The sequence below is a fragment of the Camelus bactrianus genome, chromosome 16, assembly GCF_048773025.1.
Source record: "Camelus bactrianus isolate YW-2024 breed Bactrian camel chromosome 16, ASM4877302v1, whole genome shotgun sequence".
Classification (NCBI taxonomy): domain Eukaryota; kingdom Metazoa; phylum Chordata; class Mammalia; order Artiodactyla; family Camelidae; genus Camelus; species Camelus bactrianus.
The window spans coordinates 36,430,916-36,448,914 of NC_133554.1; the positions used below are offsets into that span (position 1 = coordinate 36,430,916).

Below are 17,999 nucleotides of genomic sequence, written 5' to 3' on the forward strand. Positions count from 1 at the left end.
GTGGAAATGGCTGAGTCGTGTCTGCCTTTCCCCCACACTCTTTGTCCCCGAGGGTTTAGGAGAGGACCAGACCAGACCTGCCAGGTCAAAAACTACAGTGCATATATATATATATATGTATATATATGTGTACATATATATATATGTGTGTGTGTATATATATATGTATATATAAATTTTCTGCAACACTGACCTTTACAAAATGTGCACACTCTGTATTCTATTCTTCGTCTTCAAATACTATTGATCGCAGTGTTGTAAATGACTTCACAATCTGCCCACAGGTCACAGCCCATGGTCCAAACCACAGGCGTGTGGCCTGAAGACGAGCAGGCAGAGCCCAGATCCTGCAGACCTTAAAGGAGGCCTCCCCATCCCTCTGCTCTTCCATCCTCTGTCCTGATGCCTCCTGACCCCGTCAGTGAATTCGGGCTGGACCCAGGCACCCAGCGTGGCCTCCCTCCCACACATCCACCTTTCCCATCTCCCTCTGCAGCCCACTGCCTCATCCCCATCAGACCAGCTTCTGCCTTGCTCCCAGGACTCCTGAGAGGATGCCCGTATGGGAGAGGAGGTTGGGAGGTGCCTCTGGTGGGGAGGGGGCGTGACCTTTCAAGCCCCACTGTGGCAGGAGAGGTCATCCTGTCCGTGCAGAAGCCTTGTCCCCAGAGCAGTAAGCAGTGTCCACAGGGAGAGTTCCTGCAGCCCAACCTTTTGCTCCCCCCACCACTCCCCACTCCAAGTCGCCCCCTAAGCCACGAAGAAAGGCCTAATGCGGTTTATACCTCCCTCCTCATGCGCAAGCGCCCAGGCAGTGCTGACTAGACCGCGGTCCTGTCCCTGCTCTGCTTTCACCCCTTCCCTGCCTCCCCCACAACTAATGCCAGGAATTGACAGATGAGATCAGGCACCTCTCTGGGCTCAGTTCCCTCCATCTGAGAATGAAGATAATACCCTCCCTGTGTCTTCACAGATGATCTCGGAGGCCCCTCCAGACTTGAGGGGCTCTGCCACCAGTCCTCTTCCCCCGCCAGTGGGACGAGCCACACCAGCCACCCTCACACACAAGCAGTGGCCTGGAGCTGGCAGTCACGAGGCTCCAGGAGGCAGCGGGGACAGAGCATCCCTGGGGTGCCTCCTTGCAAGCACCCTCTCAGCTGGGGTTGCCCAAGCCTGTTGACAAAGCAAGGTTTTAATTTGTAGAAACAGAGCTCACAGCTGCTGGCAGCGACCCTGTTTGAGTCTAATATCTCGGCCGTAACAAAACGACAAACTGAGTGGCTTAGAACAACACGAAAGTATCATCTTAATGGTGCTGGAGGCCAGAAGCGGATGTGAGTCTCCCTGGGCTCAAATCTAGGTGTCAGCAGGGCTGCGCTCCTTTCTGGACGCTCTAGAGGAGAAACCATTTCCTCACCTTTTCCAGCTTTGAAGGCTGCCCACATTCCTTGGCTTGTGGCCTCAACCTCCTTCAAAGGCAGCAACGATGGGTGAGTCCTGACACCCCACAACGATGACCTTCTCCTGTAGTCACACCTCCCTCCAACTCCGGTCCTCTCCTGCCTCCGTCTTCCAATCTCAGAGGACCCCTTAGATTAGATTAGATTGGATTGGGCCCAGCCAGCAATGGGGTTCTCTCAAGGTTAATGACTCACCACATCTTCAGAGTCTCTTTTGGCCTGTAAAGCAACGTATTCACAAGTTCCAGGCGTTGGGACAGGGACATCTTTGGGGGCATTATTCCGTCTACCAAGTGCCGTTGGGACCACTTAGCCTACAACCCTCATTTTCCAAATGAGCAGACCCAAAAGGAGAGCAAAGGGACTTGCCCAGGGTCACACAGTGAGTTATACCCCCAAGCTCCTAGGCTCACAGTTCCATCTGTAGACTCACTTAAAACAAGGACTGAGAGTGATCATTTTTCCAGATATTGCCAGGGTGTGGAAGTCCCTATCCTGGGAGAAAGGGCCTCCTCACTGCATCAGGCTGGCAGAAGTCCTCCTGGTACCTAGACTATACAGGATGCAGAAGAACAGATTGTCCTCAGACTGCTCCCGTCAGGGGTGGAAACCAAATTCAGTGTCTTTTCAGTGAGGTGGGAGTCTATCGGATGCTTCTGCCTTCTTCCAGTTTAACAGTTCATACATTTTTTAAAATCTATAACTTAAATTGCGATTTGAACCGCTCCATTGGATTTCTTGCTTCCTTTAAAAAAAAAAAACAGATTGATTCAAGATGGAGCGAAGAATATTCTAACAGGTTTGGATTGCTTCGGGCCTCGCATATGTATGTGCCCCTTCTGATTTGGGGATTCTGGCTTTGTTCAACCGGGAGCGGGTCTACAAACTTCACCTGTTTAAAGGTTAATTCGAGAGAGCAAAATAAGATCCAGCTCCTGACTATTAGTAACTGGTTATTAACCAAATGCATAGCTGTAAGCCTAAATTCCTGGGAGTGGTGGGGTGTTTTTTATTATCAGCATTGCAAACAAGGAGCCGAGTGTGTGACCATTTCCTTAGTGGTGACCTGGAGAGGTCTGGTAGACTTGGGAAGTGTCATATGTCCAAGAGTGGCCCAAATGATGACAAAGGCTGAGAGTTCAGAACGATCACGAGCCCAAACCACAAGGATGAATTATCATTGACCTTACAGGGTCAGATCAATCGATCGATCGATCAGTCAATCAAATAACAGTGCATAACCTCAGAAACAGAACCGGTGGAGTCGGTTTCCTGTTTTTGTTTAGATAGTGTCAGGGTTGAGCAGACAAGAGACCGCAGCCCGTGGGGATGGACTGTCCCAGCCAGACCACCTGTATAGCAGGCATCGGTGTGAGTTTCCCCCATCCCTCTCTACAGGCTACAGTGGGGGGGGGGGGGCATCCAGGGGGATGATCCACGTGCTCCGCAGGCCCAGCGCCCCCTGCATTTCTAGAGACAGTGGGCTGGCAGACAGAGTGCTTCTCTGCTGCAAAGAGGCGTGTCATTTATTCAGCGTGGGAGTTTGAGCCACAGCATAGGTGGGTCAGTGGAACATAGTTTCAACCCATCCCTTGATAGGAAGGGAAGAGCTTACCAGGATACGTTGTTCCGTCATGGAGGCTTTACATAGGGGAGCTCTGTGTACAGGGCAGGGAGATCCTGCTCTCTGCGGGTAAATCAGGTTTCTGCCCCCTCCCAGAGCTGAGTCCAAGATCTTCAGCGTGCTCTCTCCTTCTGTTGTCTCCGCCACAATGCCCAACCCAAATGTCCCAAAGTCACGGGGACTCTAAGTCAAATGGTAGCTCTGCTTGGGAGGCGCCCAGCGCTGTCACCTGCTTCACCACTTCATTTTTGCTGCTCCGATTCCCAGTGCCACAGGTGCCTGTTCTTTACCAGGCGGTGTAAGGGACAGAGGCTCTAAGCCAGGTGGGGATAGAAGTCCTCCAAAGCCCCCATTCCCATGAAGTCTGTCACCTCCGTCATCTTCTTAGGGGTTGGACAGCCTTGCACTTACCAGTCACAGCTCCCGGGACAACGTGAGCCTGACACAACCAAACGACTCCCCAAAACTTTACGGTGGTGCCTAGACCTCAAGTTTTCTGTGGACTTACTGCCCACCCTCTCCCCTGCAGATGTTCCAGTAAATTCTGCAGAGGCAAGTCTTCACGCGGTACCATTGTATCATCCATGTCATGGGCCGTTTTACTGACACAGGGCAAGCGAACAGGGACAGACCTCGGGCTACCCTCCTGTGACACATACGGGGCTGTGCTTCCTTGGGGAATGACTCGAGAGTTCCATTGTTACTCCTCCCACATGAATGCAAATTTGATCTTATGACCAGGTGGCCAGAGGTGAAAAAACCATCTGATAAGTCCAGTACAGCACGGTACATTCCTAGGACCGCAGCCGAGATGTCTAAGAGGGTGGCAAGGTTGAGCACAGCTGCAGGGGTAGGGTGGCACTACCTTGCTCAGTTCTCAGTAGGCCACCATCACCTGCCAGGAGCCATCTGGCCTTCTTACCAGCCATACCAGGCTGTTGAAAGCACTGTGGGCAGGACATACAACACCCAGTTCTTGAATAGTTTCTTCTATTTCCTTAAGCCCTCCCCCCACCAGATAATTTATATTGTTTGACAGTTACCATGCTTCATGGGGACCGTAGACTTACTGGTTCCCAGTTGGCCTTTCCCCTCAGCACTGGTTTGATGACTCTAACCCAGAGGCAGAATTCACCAATAGAGATTTGCAGAGGCTGGTTTTGTAGAATATGAATATCAATGCCCAGTATGTTTTCTGGCATTGGAGGGAGAAAAAAACCTCATATTCTCGTGGGGAAGAACACCCAATTTGCAGTGTCAAAGGGGACCTTTGCCCTCCGTAACCACTGATGGTGGTAAGGGGACCAGGAAACTCCTAAGGGCGACCATGCCTTAGAGAACATTTGTGTCTAGAGCCAGCACATTTGAGCACATTTGACTTCTGGGGGACCAATGAATAGTGCATTCAACACAAGACCTCTGATCACCTCCAACGGTCCTCACCTGGAGGCCATCTTGGCCTGCATCCCGTATCCAGGACATGGGCGGTACCCACCCTGAAGAGGGCTGTCCCCCTGAGGCCTCCGCTGGAGTAGGCGGGGCACCAGGGATGGCAAGGGCAGGTGGGTGAGCAGGTTTGCACTCTTGTTCACGTTTTACGATCTACCACAGGCCAACCAACACTGCCCGTCGGGTGGGGTCCTCCTGGCAGCAATGAGGTCAAACCACATCTGCTTCCAGTTTACTTTAAGCAGTTCCTTTACAGCTGATTGGGACAGCCCTTTGGCTCTTTGAGCCTCTCTCTGTCCTGGGTCTTTTCCACAGTCTGTACCTGTCCCTGAAATTTGTCAGGTTCCCCGAGGTCAGCAGCAGACTGTCCAACATCATGAATGTCCTGCCCACCTCGGGGCTCAGCGTGACTAGCAGTTTCCCGTGCTGGGTGCTGGCGGCCAGCTGGTGTGCATTAGCTTTCATCCCAGCTATGAAAGTGGCCTGATCAGGGCCTTCAAAGCACACTGTGGGGCCTTCCCAGGACAGACTTCTCCCCCAAATTCTCTGCTTGTAGCTCCTCTCTGAAGTACCCAGATCATAGTATATCGTGCAGATTTCCAGTTTTTTCAGATGCTAAAAACCACCACCAAATAGAAGAAATTAACTATTTGATGATCGTGAGCATGTACGTAGCCCCCAGACCTTCTGCCGCCTAAGGATCGATCACCATCAATCAATCAGAGAATTGTGCACAGCTGATCACCTACCCCCAGAGGCCACGCCCCGCCTCACCCGGACTTTAAGAAGGCTCAGCTGAACCTTTTTGGGGAGTTTGGGATTTTTATGGGCACGAACCGTCAGTTCTCCAGGCTCCGCCCAGCAGTGAACCTTCCTCTGCCCCAAGCTCCGACATTTTGGTATTTTTTTACCTCACTACGTGTCAGGCTCACGAACTTGCCTTCAGTAACAATTTTGGCAAAGTCAGCCCAGGAGTCTGTGCCCATGGCAGGTCAACCCCGGTCGGGGTCAGCCTCTTCCATGGTCCCCAGCAGCTGCCGCGGGAGGGACTGTCCCTGACGGGCACCAGTTCCCCCTGCCCCCCCAGGAGGCTGTCTGGAGCCGAGAAAAGTCCGGAGCTGTGGTCCACATTTGGTGTCTCCTAGGGGTGAGTCACTCCAGCTTGCGTAGGCTGGGAATTCTGTCTGCTCCATCTGGGCCCCTTCCCTTGCGGGAGGGGAGATGCTCTGGGCTCACTGGGAGCCATGCTGGGTCCGTTCTCTTTCAGGAGCTAGGCCACTCTGGAGGCCTCTGCCTGGGAGTAGAAGTGGAATTTGGGGGCTGCATCTCATCTGATCTTTTGTGGGACCACGTTTGTTGTTTGTATGTGTGTGTGTATCGATACATGCACTGGCCGGTTGAGCCGTCTTTGATGAGAAACAGGGCTCGTGTGTGACACCACCAGAGTGTCTTCCCTGTTGCATTGGTTGTGGTTTTCCCTTCCTAGCCTTGGTCATTATTCAGCTTCATCTCTGATGGGAACTTGGCTGGGGTCCGCCCCTTCTGGACGGATGGGGCATTGGTGGGGAATCCCCATTTTGGGTGCTAGGGAACTGTGACCCTGAGAGACCATTTTGAATTGCAGTTTGCTTGATCTTTGATAACATCAGCTGTGAATCATTAAGTACCGCTATCAGTACCTCTCGGTTCCATCTTGCAGTCCCCCTAGGATATATTTTGCAAAACTGCGAGATCTTCCGCTATGCTCCCATAAATGAAAGGAAATAATATTTTTTATTGTACATTGTGTGTGTGGACTCAGGACTCCCTGAGATCCGGAGAACAATGGCCCCTAATGGCTCGGTTTTTATATCAAAGTGAGCCTTTTGCAATTGCTTTTGTCTTGTGTGTGTCTATCTGTCTCAGTACCTGAGACCAAATCCTCTCTTCTTGCTTTTGCTGAAATTGAGGGATGTGAGTGCGAATGAATGATATATAGTCTATTACTGTTATATCTTTAAATTGAAATAGATATTTGGGAACTGGAAAAAAAAATCCCTGAGAAAAGCCAAAATGATTGAGCGCTGTAAAAGCAGTTTGTTGGGGGGGGATCTGCACTTCTCTTCCTGTGCTTCTGTGATGTGAATGATCTACCTGGCCTCAGGGGGTGGGCGGAGAGGTTTTTTTAAAAACTCTAGCAGAAAAACTGTGAGGTCTCTGATTCTATATGTCTGTATGTAAAAAATCAACTTGTTAATGAGCTCTATTTAATTGACTTAAAACTAAGTGCTTACAAATTAAATATATCTAAGTATAAAATATGATAGAGCAAATTTTGGGTGCATGTGATCTGGGAAATAGTCAATGTTGAACTGATACCTGATATTAAAGCTAGCTTAAGCTTGTTGGTATGATCAATACAGACACGTCTTTTATTGTACCTCGGTTTCCTGAAGGTCAATAAGTTCATGTTTCTGTTGCAGAGTTTGTCAGCAGAAAGAAAAAAATTAACTTGGCGTGATGAAATTCTTGTAAGTGAATTAAATGCAAATGAGTTAGGTGCTTTTGGGTGAACTCTTTGGAAATAATTACGTTTTTGGAATGTCTCCTTAAAAACGGTCTCTCCAGATAGTCAGTGACTTGAAATTTTAGAATTTCAGAATTGTGCTAAATTACATTAAATGATGGAAGTTTATTGGATAGTTGGATAGCTTAGGTCATTCCCAAACAAAATAAGATACCGAAACATTTACTAGAAGTGAAGATTTTGAGAACTGAGGATTCTAAATTAAATATGTAATTGAAGTTACTAAAAATTTTGAGGGGGGTATTTCAGTATACAGTGGGAAAGTAGGATGTATATTTTGAGTTAAAAAAGAGAGAGAGAGAAATGGAATTGCATTTTGTTAAGAGAAAGGCAAATGATTTGGTCCTAGAGCTGGTTGTTTATAGACAGGGGGAAAAAAATAAGGGACAGACTAATAGGATACAGAAAGTTGTGGGAAGTTTGTGGAAAGGAAGCCCTAAAAAAGGAGTTCTGTGCACGGCGGGGCTGATATTAGATTGAGCTTAAGTGGGCAAATGGGTTTTGTTATTGAAAGCAAGCTAGCGCAGGACCAGATTTGGTTCCTCTCTTAAGAGAACAAGTTTACTTAGGATGCTTCTGATAACATTGTCAAAAACAACAGAAAGTTTCGCATAAACTTTCTATCAAATTCTAATTGAAGTGTTTTTGACTTTAGCTCACTTTGGGATGCTTCAGAGGGCCCTGAGACATCTCAGGGGAAAACGTTAAACCAACTAGGATTGACTGGTGTGTTGAATTGCACGGGAAGCACTGTCAAACAAACGATAAGCCTCTCTGGATTGTACAGTATGGGTAAATGTTGCTGGTATGGACATTCTGGAAATTATATGGAGTTTGGGAAATTTAGATATGCCAGTGTGATACTATCCGTCATAATTCTGGTTGTTATCTCGAGGTAGTGTATGGCAGCAACTTGATTAAGCTTTGTTGTCAAGAAAAAATGTAATCGGGTGTTCACCTTTTGCAGTCTTCTGTCATCCGTAGACAGTTAAGCTGATGCTTTACAGAACTGCTTCATCTTCAAGAGAATCCGCAAAGGGGACTTTCTGACAAGTACAGATTTCTTTTAAATCCTACCGCTGAGGTTGGTGGGATATAGAAGAAGTCTAATGAAAGCTCTGATTTCATAAAACTGTTAGTAAAAGGGATTGACTGCATAGGACTGAGTGAACTGATGAATATGGTTATAATTTTTTGATTATCTGAAGCATTACTGGCTTTTAATCGATGTTTTCTAATTGAACCATTTACCAAATGCTTGTCTCCCGATCAATATTTTTTAAACATTTTTAATTGTACTATAGTTGATTTACAATATTGTATTAGTTTCTGTTGTACAGCACAGTGATTCAGTGACACATATAGACACATATTCTTTTTTTGTATTCTTTTTCATTACAGGTTACTACAAGCCATTGAATATAGTTCCCTGTGCTGTACAGTAGGACCTTGTTGTTTGTCTATTCTGTACATACTAAGTTGTATCTGCCAATCCCAAACTCCCAATTTATCCCTCCTTCTCTCTTTTTCCTCCTGGTAACCATAAGTTTGTTTTCTATGTCTGTGAATCTGCTTTGTAAGTAAGTTCATCTGTGTCAATGGTATTAGAGTCTATATGTAAGTAGTATATGATACTTGTCTTTCTCTGACTGACTTAGTATGATAATCTCTAGGACCATCCATGTTGCTACAAATGGCATTTCGTTCCTTTTCATGGCTGAGTAGTATTCCATTGTATACATATACCACATCTTCTTTATCCAATCATCTGTTGATGGACAGTTAGGTTGCTTCCATGTCTTGGCTATCGTATATAGTGCTGCTATGAACACTGGGGTGCATTTGTCTTTTCAGAATTGAGTTTTCTTGGGATATATGCCCAGGAGTGGGATTGCCGGATCATATAGTAACACTGTTTTTTTCCTTTTTAAGAAACCTCCATACTGTTTTCCATAGTGGCTGCACCACTCCCTATCAATACTGCCCCCAATGTTTAGGATAGAAAGAGAATTTTCTAATGGAGTTGTCACAGAGTAGTAGAGGGCACCCATCACCCAAAGAGAACGGGTCACAGGTCTCTGGCCAGATGAGGGGGAGGGAAGACTGCCGGTGACCCAGGACAACAACCTCTCAGGGAAGCACAGCATCTAAAAGCACACATGGGGTCACGTTGACCCGGGTGAAAATGTATCTCCTCCGACCTTCCTGTATCCGTATCTGTAGAATGAGGATAATAATGGTACCTCTATCACAGTTACTGTTCTAGGGTCTAAATTAGATAGTGCATGTCACATGGTAGGCACATGGTGTTTGCTTTAATATTAAAAAGAGAGCAAGCTATTGAGTATAGTTCCCTGTGCTACACAGTAGAAACTTGTTGTTCATCTATTCTCTACATAGTAGTATATCTTGTAGCCTCTAATGAAGAAAGAATATGAAAAGTAATATATGTATCTGTATGATTGAAACATTATGCTGTACACCAGAAATTGACACAACATAGAAAACTTGACTATATTCCAACAATAAAAAGACTTACATGTAACTCAGTCAAGTATATGATGATATTTACAGAAAGAATGTGCTCATCAAAAATGGAGCTGGACAGCCAAAAAAAAAAAAGTTCAAGGGAATGGATGCATTAGCTGCTGATCCCCTGTCCCCCAACTCCCAGCACAGAGCTGGTCCTTCACCACTGTCCACTTGTATGAGCAGACCTCAAGTTTTACCATCACCTTGACATGGAGGCAAGAGCTTCACTGGGCTGCAGAACTAAAAGCTGGGGTGAACCCAAGGCAGGGCAGCTGATTCCCTGGGGATGGGAGTGGCCCCACCCGAGACCAGCAGTGGAGGAAAAATGGCCTGTCTCAGCAACTGTGGATGCTCAGCCACCCCTCTGGTGTTCGCTGACCAGTGACATTTGGAGATGGCAGGCTGGTAGGAAGGAGGAGGTCAGCATGGTAGTCCCCTCCTTCTTCCCGAGAGTGGCCAGCCATGCCTCAGTCAGCAGTTCAGTACTTGCAGGTTTCCCTGAGACCTTTCCAGAAGAGTCTAATCTGAAATCAGGGCTCAACCTCTCAGACATAACCTTGGCTGCCGCTCGGGCCACCACGTCCACCGTGATCCTAAGACTGTCCACCTTTCTCCTCCAGACACAGGGACTTAAGACGCTGAACTTGAGGTTAATGGGAGACAGTGCTGCCTTCTTCTGAGCTTCCCGCATGTTGAGGAAGGCAGAGACCTGCAGTTTGCTGCCTGAAAGCCACTCACAGCCCCCACCCCATCGTCCAGCCTCCCAGCAGTGGTTGGCAGTATAAAGGATGGCTTCTTTACCCAGGTTGTGACGGCCACCATCACTTGAATCTCCTGACACCAGAGGGCACTAGAGAGTAGGGTGGGGCCCCACTGAAACCCCTGGTGATCATCTTCAGTCACTGTGCACTACCCGTTGGTGGCTGTGGTCACCCTCTGTGACCAGAACCACAGAAAATAAGTGTCCCAAGGACCCTCCCAAACAACCCAGAGGTACACAACACCGGACCCAGGTAAGGCTGCCAGGCAAAATATAGGACATGTAGCTAGATTTGAATTTCAGGTACACAACAAATTATGCTTTAATATGAGTAGGTCCCTTGCAATATTTGGGACATGCTTATCATAAAATGCATTTGTTATATATCCAAAATTCAAATTTAACTTGGGCATCTTGTTTTTGTTGTTGTCACTGTTGTTTTTGTTTGCTTCTTTTTGTTTTTTGTTTTTTCCTAAATCTAGCAAACCTAGGTCTAGGTAGAGGATCAAGGAAACTCTGCCAGGTGTGGACAGGGGAGGCACTAACATCCTTCTGCCCTCTGCCCAGGCCTCCAGGAATGGAGGCAAAGTTCCCGTGGTAGGCTTTTTGGAGTCCAGCTGAACCCCAGCCCACGGGAACAGTGAGGAAGCCCTGAGATGCTTCTGGCTCCAATATGCCACCTGGAAACACAGAGACAGCTAAGAACCACACACCTGTTAAACTAAGCTTTATTAGTTGGCTTGTTTCCCTAGGCCTGGGTCAGGAAGCAGACCGCATCTCCCAGGCTGCTAGGTATGCGCTGTCCATCCAGAGAGGATCCTACAAATCACAGCCATCCACCCAATCACTGAGGTCAATGCCCTGGCAGTGATGCCTCCAGGTCTCCCTGAGGGTGGAAGAGGGGGAGAAGGAGAGGCCCTGTCAGCTGCAGCCTGAGGTCTTTGCCCAGAGGAGGACGGGCAGGCAGCAGGGGCTCTACACCGAAGTGAGGTGAGAAAAGGGACCAGCAGGGGAAGAGAGCCAAGTAAACTCCGTTAACTAGCAAAGAGGAAGTAGGAAAAAAAAAAAAAAAAAAAAAGGGAAGAGAATGGCCCTTAAAAAGTTGTCTACCTAGCCTCCGTTTTTTACCCGTGGAGATACAGAGCCATCTGCTCAAGTTCACCCAGAAGCCAGTGACGAGGCCTGGGGTCCTGGGGTCCAGAGCCCCAGCCCAGGGTTCTTTTCCCACACGACGCCACTTCAGCAGACAACAGTGCCCTCACATGTGTCTACAGCCCTTTAGAGTTTACACAGCACTGTCCTACCCATCACCCATTTATCTGCCACCCACCCCCTCCCCAGCAGCCCTACAAACAAGGTGGATTGGGCAAGTATTCTGTTCCCTATGTTCCAAATGAAAACCTTGAGACTCAGATGCAAAATTACTTGCCCGAGGTCCACAGCTTGTAAATGACCCATCCAATTCTCCTTGGCTACCGATCTGGGTCTTTCAACGGTTGGTAACTATAATTTATAGGCTCTTTCAGGACTATTACCTTGTTCCAGCGTCACACTGGCATCTCGAGGACGACAAGCAAGGTCCCAGGGTCCCAAGTTCCCAGGGGTTCCATCACTAGTGTCCTCCGTGATGTCAGTGTCAAAGAGCCCAATGGCAAGCAGTGCCCCTGAAGGACCCGCTAAATCTAGCAAGCGAGAGGGGTTGACTGGCTCGGTTGTCGCTTCCACCAAACTGAGACCCTCGAGGGCAAAGAACTGGGTCCCAGCCACGTCTGAAGCCCAGCACCCAGCGCAGAGCCTGCCTCAGGTGAGTTCCTGGGGGTGTGTAGGAAGGAGCAAACAGCACCCTCCGACCTTCCGGGACCTCTCGTATTAGCCGCAGCCACCTCTCAGGGCTTGCGCATGCCACGAATTTACTCCCAGCGCACAAAAGAGTTATTCTTTCATTTAACACAAAAGACTTGTTTCTTCCATCCCAGGGTGGTGTCCCCAAGGCCTCAAGCCCTTGGGGTCCTGCCTGAGCCTGCATTCACCCCTCCTGATTTTAGAGAAGTGCATTGCGTCCTGCCGGGCCTGCCTCATTCCAGATTCAGTTCCTGGGGCTGCGACGTCCTCAGCCCAACATGTCTCCGAAGCTGTGGCCGTTGGCAAGGCCCATCTTGGTCCATCTCTGTATTTATAGTCCTGTTCACCTCCTCCTCTCCCTCACTGGCCACATATCACCTGTCCCTGTTCCTCCTCCACAGCCCACAGCCCCAGCCCCGCTTCTGTCCATCACACACAACCCCCAAGGTGGCGGGGCTACTTGTTACTCACCAGGAACCCAGACCCCGGGGATCCTGAGTTATTTTCATGGCACAGATGACACTATCCTTGAGGTCAGGATCCAGTAAGTCTGGGATGGGAGGCAGAGAAACACGATGAGGGAGCAGGAGGCAGAGCTGGACATCCAAAGTCTGTCTGTCTCTTCCCACACACACCCTCTTCCATCCTAAACCAGCCCTGTCCCTCAACCCCTCTGGAAGCACAGGTCTGTCTGTCACTTCCCCCATCAGAAGCAATCCCCACTGCATTCCCATAGCTATCAGGACAGCGTCCCTTCTGGGACCCCAAGTCAGATCCTTGGAGGACCCACCCTCATCACTGGCCCCACCCTGCTCTCCGTGGTGGGCCTGGCAGGCTGTGGGGGTCCCCACTCAGACACAAAGGCAGGAGGAGCAAACAACTAGGGGAGACGCAAAGGTGGGTGCAGAACCCAGCCCCCGCCAGCCCCAGGCTCAGGCCCGGCCTACCGAAGCAGTGCATCTGGCACATGTTAGGGCCACTGGAGTCCAGAGTTTTGCACCACTTCCGGCTGTTGATCTGGAAGATGCCATTGTTGGTGCTTCCGTCAGCCTCGTGGTCCACGGCACCGGTGTTGAAGCCACTTGCAAAGTAAGCAAGACAGATCCCTGCAGAGGGTGGAGACACAGGCCTGCGGATCAGCTGTTCCACGATCGAGGCCAAGCCAGACCCCACACATCAGCTCCTCCCAGCCTCAGCTCCAGTCTCTGGTGATGGGGGCAGACACCCTCCCTCCTCCTTAACACAGGACTCTGCCGAGGCTCAGAGGAGCAAAGGGACTTATTCAAAGTCACCTACAGCTACCAAACAGCAAGAGTCAGGACCGGACCTCTGGACTCCGGACTCGCAGGCCAGCAATCTTCCCACTGTCTCCCTGTTCCACACATAGTAGGACCCCAGAAATGTTTGTGGCATGAACAGGAGCTCAGTCTTTAGAGATGCAATTAGGAAAGCACAGGTGGGACCTACAGAGAGGGCTGGAACTAGGGGAAAAATGAGCTGCGTGTGGCCGTACCTCGAAGCTTCCCAAAACCACCACCAGCTAGAAAATTTGGTCTTTCTTGTTCGCTCAGTTTGCATTAAACTTCAGTGGGACCGTCTGATCCTAGTGACTGTGATTCAGAATCATATCAGGGTACAAAATAATTATTTTCCTTTTTTCCCCCCTTTTATTCTTTTCCTCTTCCTCGGGCTCCTGACTTGACAGCGGGGGAAAGCGAAGGTGCAGCTCTGGTCGGGCCGCCCGTCGCCTGCCTGCTCTGCAGTTACCTCGACGCTGTGTGTTCTCTACCTTTCAACTCATGGGACCCTTGTTTTATAAAGGAGAACTGAGGCCCCGAAGCTCCCAAGGCCACACCCCTCGAGTGTGGAGGGAGCCTGGGAGCCGTGCAGGGAGAGGGGTCCTCACAGTCAGCCAGGCTGTATCCTCGGAATCCATCCAGGCCGAAATCCTGGAGCACCCTGGCCAGCTCACAGCGACTGTAGACCTTGGCCTGGCCGGGGGTGAGCGGGCAGCTGAACAGAGAGGCCAAGGCCACCAACACGATCCCAGGCGGGCATGGCCACCTTCTGGGAGCCCAGCTCTTGGCTTCCATGCAGGCGGCAGCCAAGGTAGGACCCTCGCTATACCAGCTCGGAGCTGGGCTTTGGGGTGGCAGGCAGCTCAGTGGCTCTGGGGGGGTTGTCCACTCACAGAGGGCTGTCCCTGGGAAGGAGAGGGAGCCGGGGCCTGAGTGTACCCGGGAAGTGGGCGGAAGGCTCCCACGCTGCCCGCCAGACCCCTTGTAGCTGATGAAGCATCAGCCACCCCCCGCCACACCACACACCCCGAGAGCCAGGAGAGGGTTCCCAGCAGCCAGCCCCTCTCCCTTCCCAGCCCAGCGTTTTACACCCCCTGCCCCGGCAGCGGAGAGCAGAGGCGGGCAAACAGGGAGAAAACGTATACTTTGAGCTCCATGCTACATGCCAGGTGTTAACTGAATCCTGCAGCCCAAGATTTCACAACTAAGAAGGGACAAAGTTTGGACTGAGACCAAAGTTTATGTGAGACTCCAAAGCCATCAGGCGATGGCCGTGAGCAGTGTTCCCAGAGCGGGCAGCCGAGCAGCAGCACCGGAGTGAACCAATCCCCAAGCCCGACGGCCACGGAAGGACTTTCTAGCGCTGAGCCTCCCCCTTCGGGTCTGAACTGAAGCCAGGTCTCCCCCTAGGGCACTGCCACCCTGCAGCCTCACAAGTGGGGGCTGCTCTTCCTCCTGCACCCGGGCCCCCAAGGCGGTGCTGAAACTCTCCTCCAGCCCGCCGCCCATTCTAAACCATCACCTTGCAGAAGCCCTGCCTCCCATGAGGCTCGCCTCACCCCATGAGGTTTGTCCTCCACGCCTCTCATCACTGGCTCTGCAGGCCAGTCCCAACATCATGAAGGACACCTGGTGTCCTCGCACCTGGTGATGCCCTTGGCCTCCACTGTCAAAGCCACCTGCTCCCATGGCCTCATCCCTGCATCATATCTTCCCCCCCAGCCCCCATCTCTGCAGCCTCCGATTCCAGTCTCTCCCCCAGCACCCCTGACATGCGTTCCATGTCTCTCACGACCTCTGCCCCCCGCCTTGCCCTCCACCTTCATAGACTCCAAAAACAAAACACAGCCTTGGGAGTGGGTGTCCCTGTGAATGGGTGGCCCGAGACCCTGAGGGTGACAGGACAAGGGTGCGCTTTGCAGTAAGTCTTGTCTCTGCAGGAAGCCCACCTCAACCTAGACCCCCTCTGAACCTCATTTTCTTCCTCTATAAAGTGAGGAAGTTAATAACACCTGCCTCATCAGATTGTGAAGAAGGAATGAGAAAGGAAAGGCACCAGGAGGACTGGGCTCTGCACGAGAACGAGGCTGGCTGTGGCTTCTAGTGCTGCTGGCCCCAGCACTGATGCTGGTCTAGGGCAGTTTCCTCCCGTTTCCCTCCAAGCGTATTCACGACCCTCACTGCAGTCCTTGAGCCCCCACCCGGCCGTCCCTCACCTGCATCCCTGAGAAGAACAAGGTGGTCACAGGTGGGATTTCCTTCCTCTTTCTGCCGTCGCCCCATCCCACTCACACGTGCGGCAGAAGCCTCAACCGCCTTCACCTTCCCCAAGTGTAGGTGCCTCCGTCTCTCCACCGAGCCCTGGGTTTCATCCTTTCCCATCTCTGAGCCCTGTACCACCGGCCACCTCTCCTCTCAGCCTCACCAGCATCTCCTCTCCACCGGCTCCTGTTTTCTCTGCTGCTACAGACACACTTAAGTCTCCAGCTTCTAAAATACCTTCCCTGGACTCTATTCTGACCTGTCTCCCTCCCTCTCTTCTCATCTAAACTTCTAGGGGGAAGTTTACGATTTTCTCACCCAGGGAAATTTAGCATCACCGCCACGACCCCTGCCCCGACACTGTTCCACCCAGTCCAATGGACCTTGTCAGTTCCTGGCTCACGCAGGCTCTCAGCAGCCTTTCACGCCGCTGCCACCCCACTTAGTTAAACCTCTTGCCTCTCTCAGCCTCCAGGATGCTCCCCCTCTCCCAGGGTCCTCTGATTCCCCTTTGTGGAATCCACTTCTGCCCGGGTCTTAAACGTGGATCCGTTTCCCAGGTGTTTCTCCCTTGAGCCCTACTCTCTTCCAGTTCAAGTACCCTCTGGGCAGCCCGGCTGTTCACTGCCCCCTGCAGGATGACAGGCTTACGTGACATCTTTCCCGGAGCAGCCGACCTCCTAGGTAACTGCCTCCCGGACATCTCCACTTGGCTATCGCACAGTCACCTAAAACTAAGCACATCTGAGACAGAGTGAACGTTCCCATGATAATCTACTCTTCCTTGTGTCTTTCTTTTCTTGGTTTAAAACATTCTTGGTTTTAAACTCAATCATGGTTTTTGATTTAAAACTAGGCATAGGAATGTCCAAACTAGAAATAAGAATGTCCAAGCTAGAAGCAGGAATGCCATTCTTCACTCCTCTCCATCGCTAAATCTTTCACCCATCCCCAACCAGTCAGCGCAACAGGGCATTGATTCTACCTTCCCTCCAAGAGCAACGTCTTCCCCTTAGTTCAGACCACCATCCTGGAGCGCTGAGCATCTCCTTTTACCCAGTCCTGACTCTTCTCCCAAACTATGCTACAGACATTCGCCAGCATGAATGTTTTAAACACAAAGCCTGGCCACGTGACATCCTGTGATGGCTTCCTTCATCACTGCTCCCATGGTCCACAAGGACCCGCACAACCCAGCCCTGCTGACCTCTCCCCAGCGACCCATTAAGTTCCAGTAATTACCATTCGCTCATGACCACCCTGCTATCTAGGACAGTAACCCTCTCCATGCCGTTACAGGCTTAACTCTTACTCATTTCAAGGGTCACATCAGAGGTGACTTCCCCAGCGAGACTCTCCCAGGAGGCCACCACCCCCACCCAACACTCCCAAAGCACCCTATGTGTCTGCCCATGAGACTGCAAAATATGCTATTCTTTCCCACTCCAAGGTGAACTTCCAAAGAACAATGGCGGTCTCATTTATCTTCTTATCCTAAGAGTCAAGCAGAGTTGCCGACATGGATGGGCTGTTGAATGGTGCTTCTTAAGACTGAAGTATATTGACATCGTGACCACAAGAGCATGAATCCTTCCCATCAAAGTGTGGGGGATGAGAGGGAGGAAGACACCCTTCTGAGTTCTTAAAATCTGGCAGACACCGAGCTGGGCCTTCTCTGGGTGTTTTCTAACTTAATCTCATCTAATCCTCTCAACGCTTCAAGGTGGATTGGATTACTATCCCCTACCTAGAGATGAAGCAATCAAGCTGACTGCTCTACAGAGACTGTTTCTGATTTTCTTTTTTTTTTTTTTTTTTTTTTTGTAGCAGAGTAACTTAAAAGTCATGCATCCTGCACATTTCACAGCAGGTCTAGAGGTGTAAGAAGTCGGGTCTGGTGACGCAGAGATCAGAGACCCGCCAGTACGGTCTTCCATGTCTTTCTCTCTCAACTCACTGCCACCAGCCCAGGATCGCCCGCCATCTCTGCCCACCATCTCTCTCTCTCCACATCCCTCTCTGGCCAGCCCAGCCCAGGGTCCTGGTTAACAGCCACAGGAAGGGGGAAAGGGGGCTCACTGATCAGGTGTCGTCCCCACCAGAGCTGACACAGCAGTGACAGTGGCAGTAACAGCAGTGGCCCAACACCCTGCTTCAGCTCAGGACACCCCCGCGATCCTGCTGGGGCCCCGGGCACCCACCTTTC

General features: G+C 50.5%; 1 protein-coding gene across 1 annotated transcript; it reads right to left on the bottom strand.

Annotated features, from left to right (window-relative positions):
• Positions 1 to 11,210: 11,210 nt before the first annotated feature.
• SPACA3 (sperm acrosome associated 3) lies at positions 11,211 to 14,392 on the bottom strand. The gene is made up of 4 exons (XM_010970432.2): positions 14,140 to 14,392; positions 13,181 to 13,339; positions 12,705 to 12,783; positions 11,211 to 11,277 (listed from the first exon to the last, which is right to left on the bottom strand). The coding sequence occupies exons 1-4, from the start codon at positions 14,324 to 14,326 to the stop codon at positions 11,211 to 11,213; spliced, it is 492 nt and encodes a 163-aa protein (XP_010968734.2). The 5' UTR covers positions 14,327 to 14,392.
• Positions 14,393 to 17,999: the final 3,607 nt, after the last annotated feature.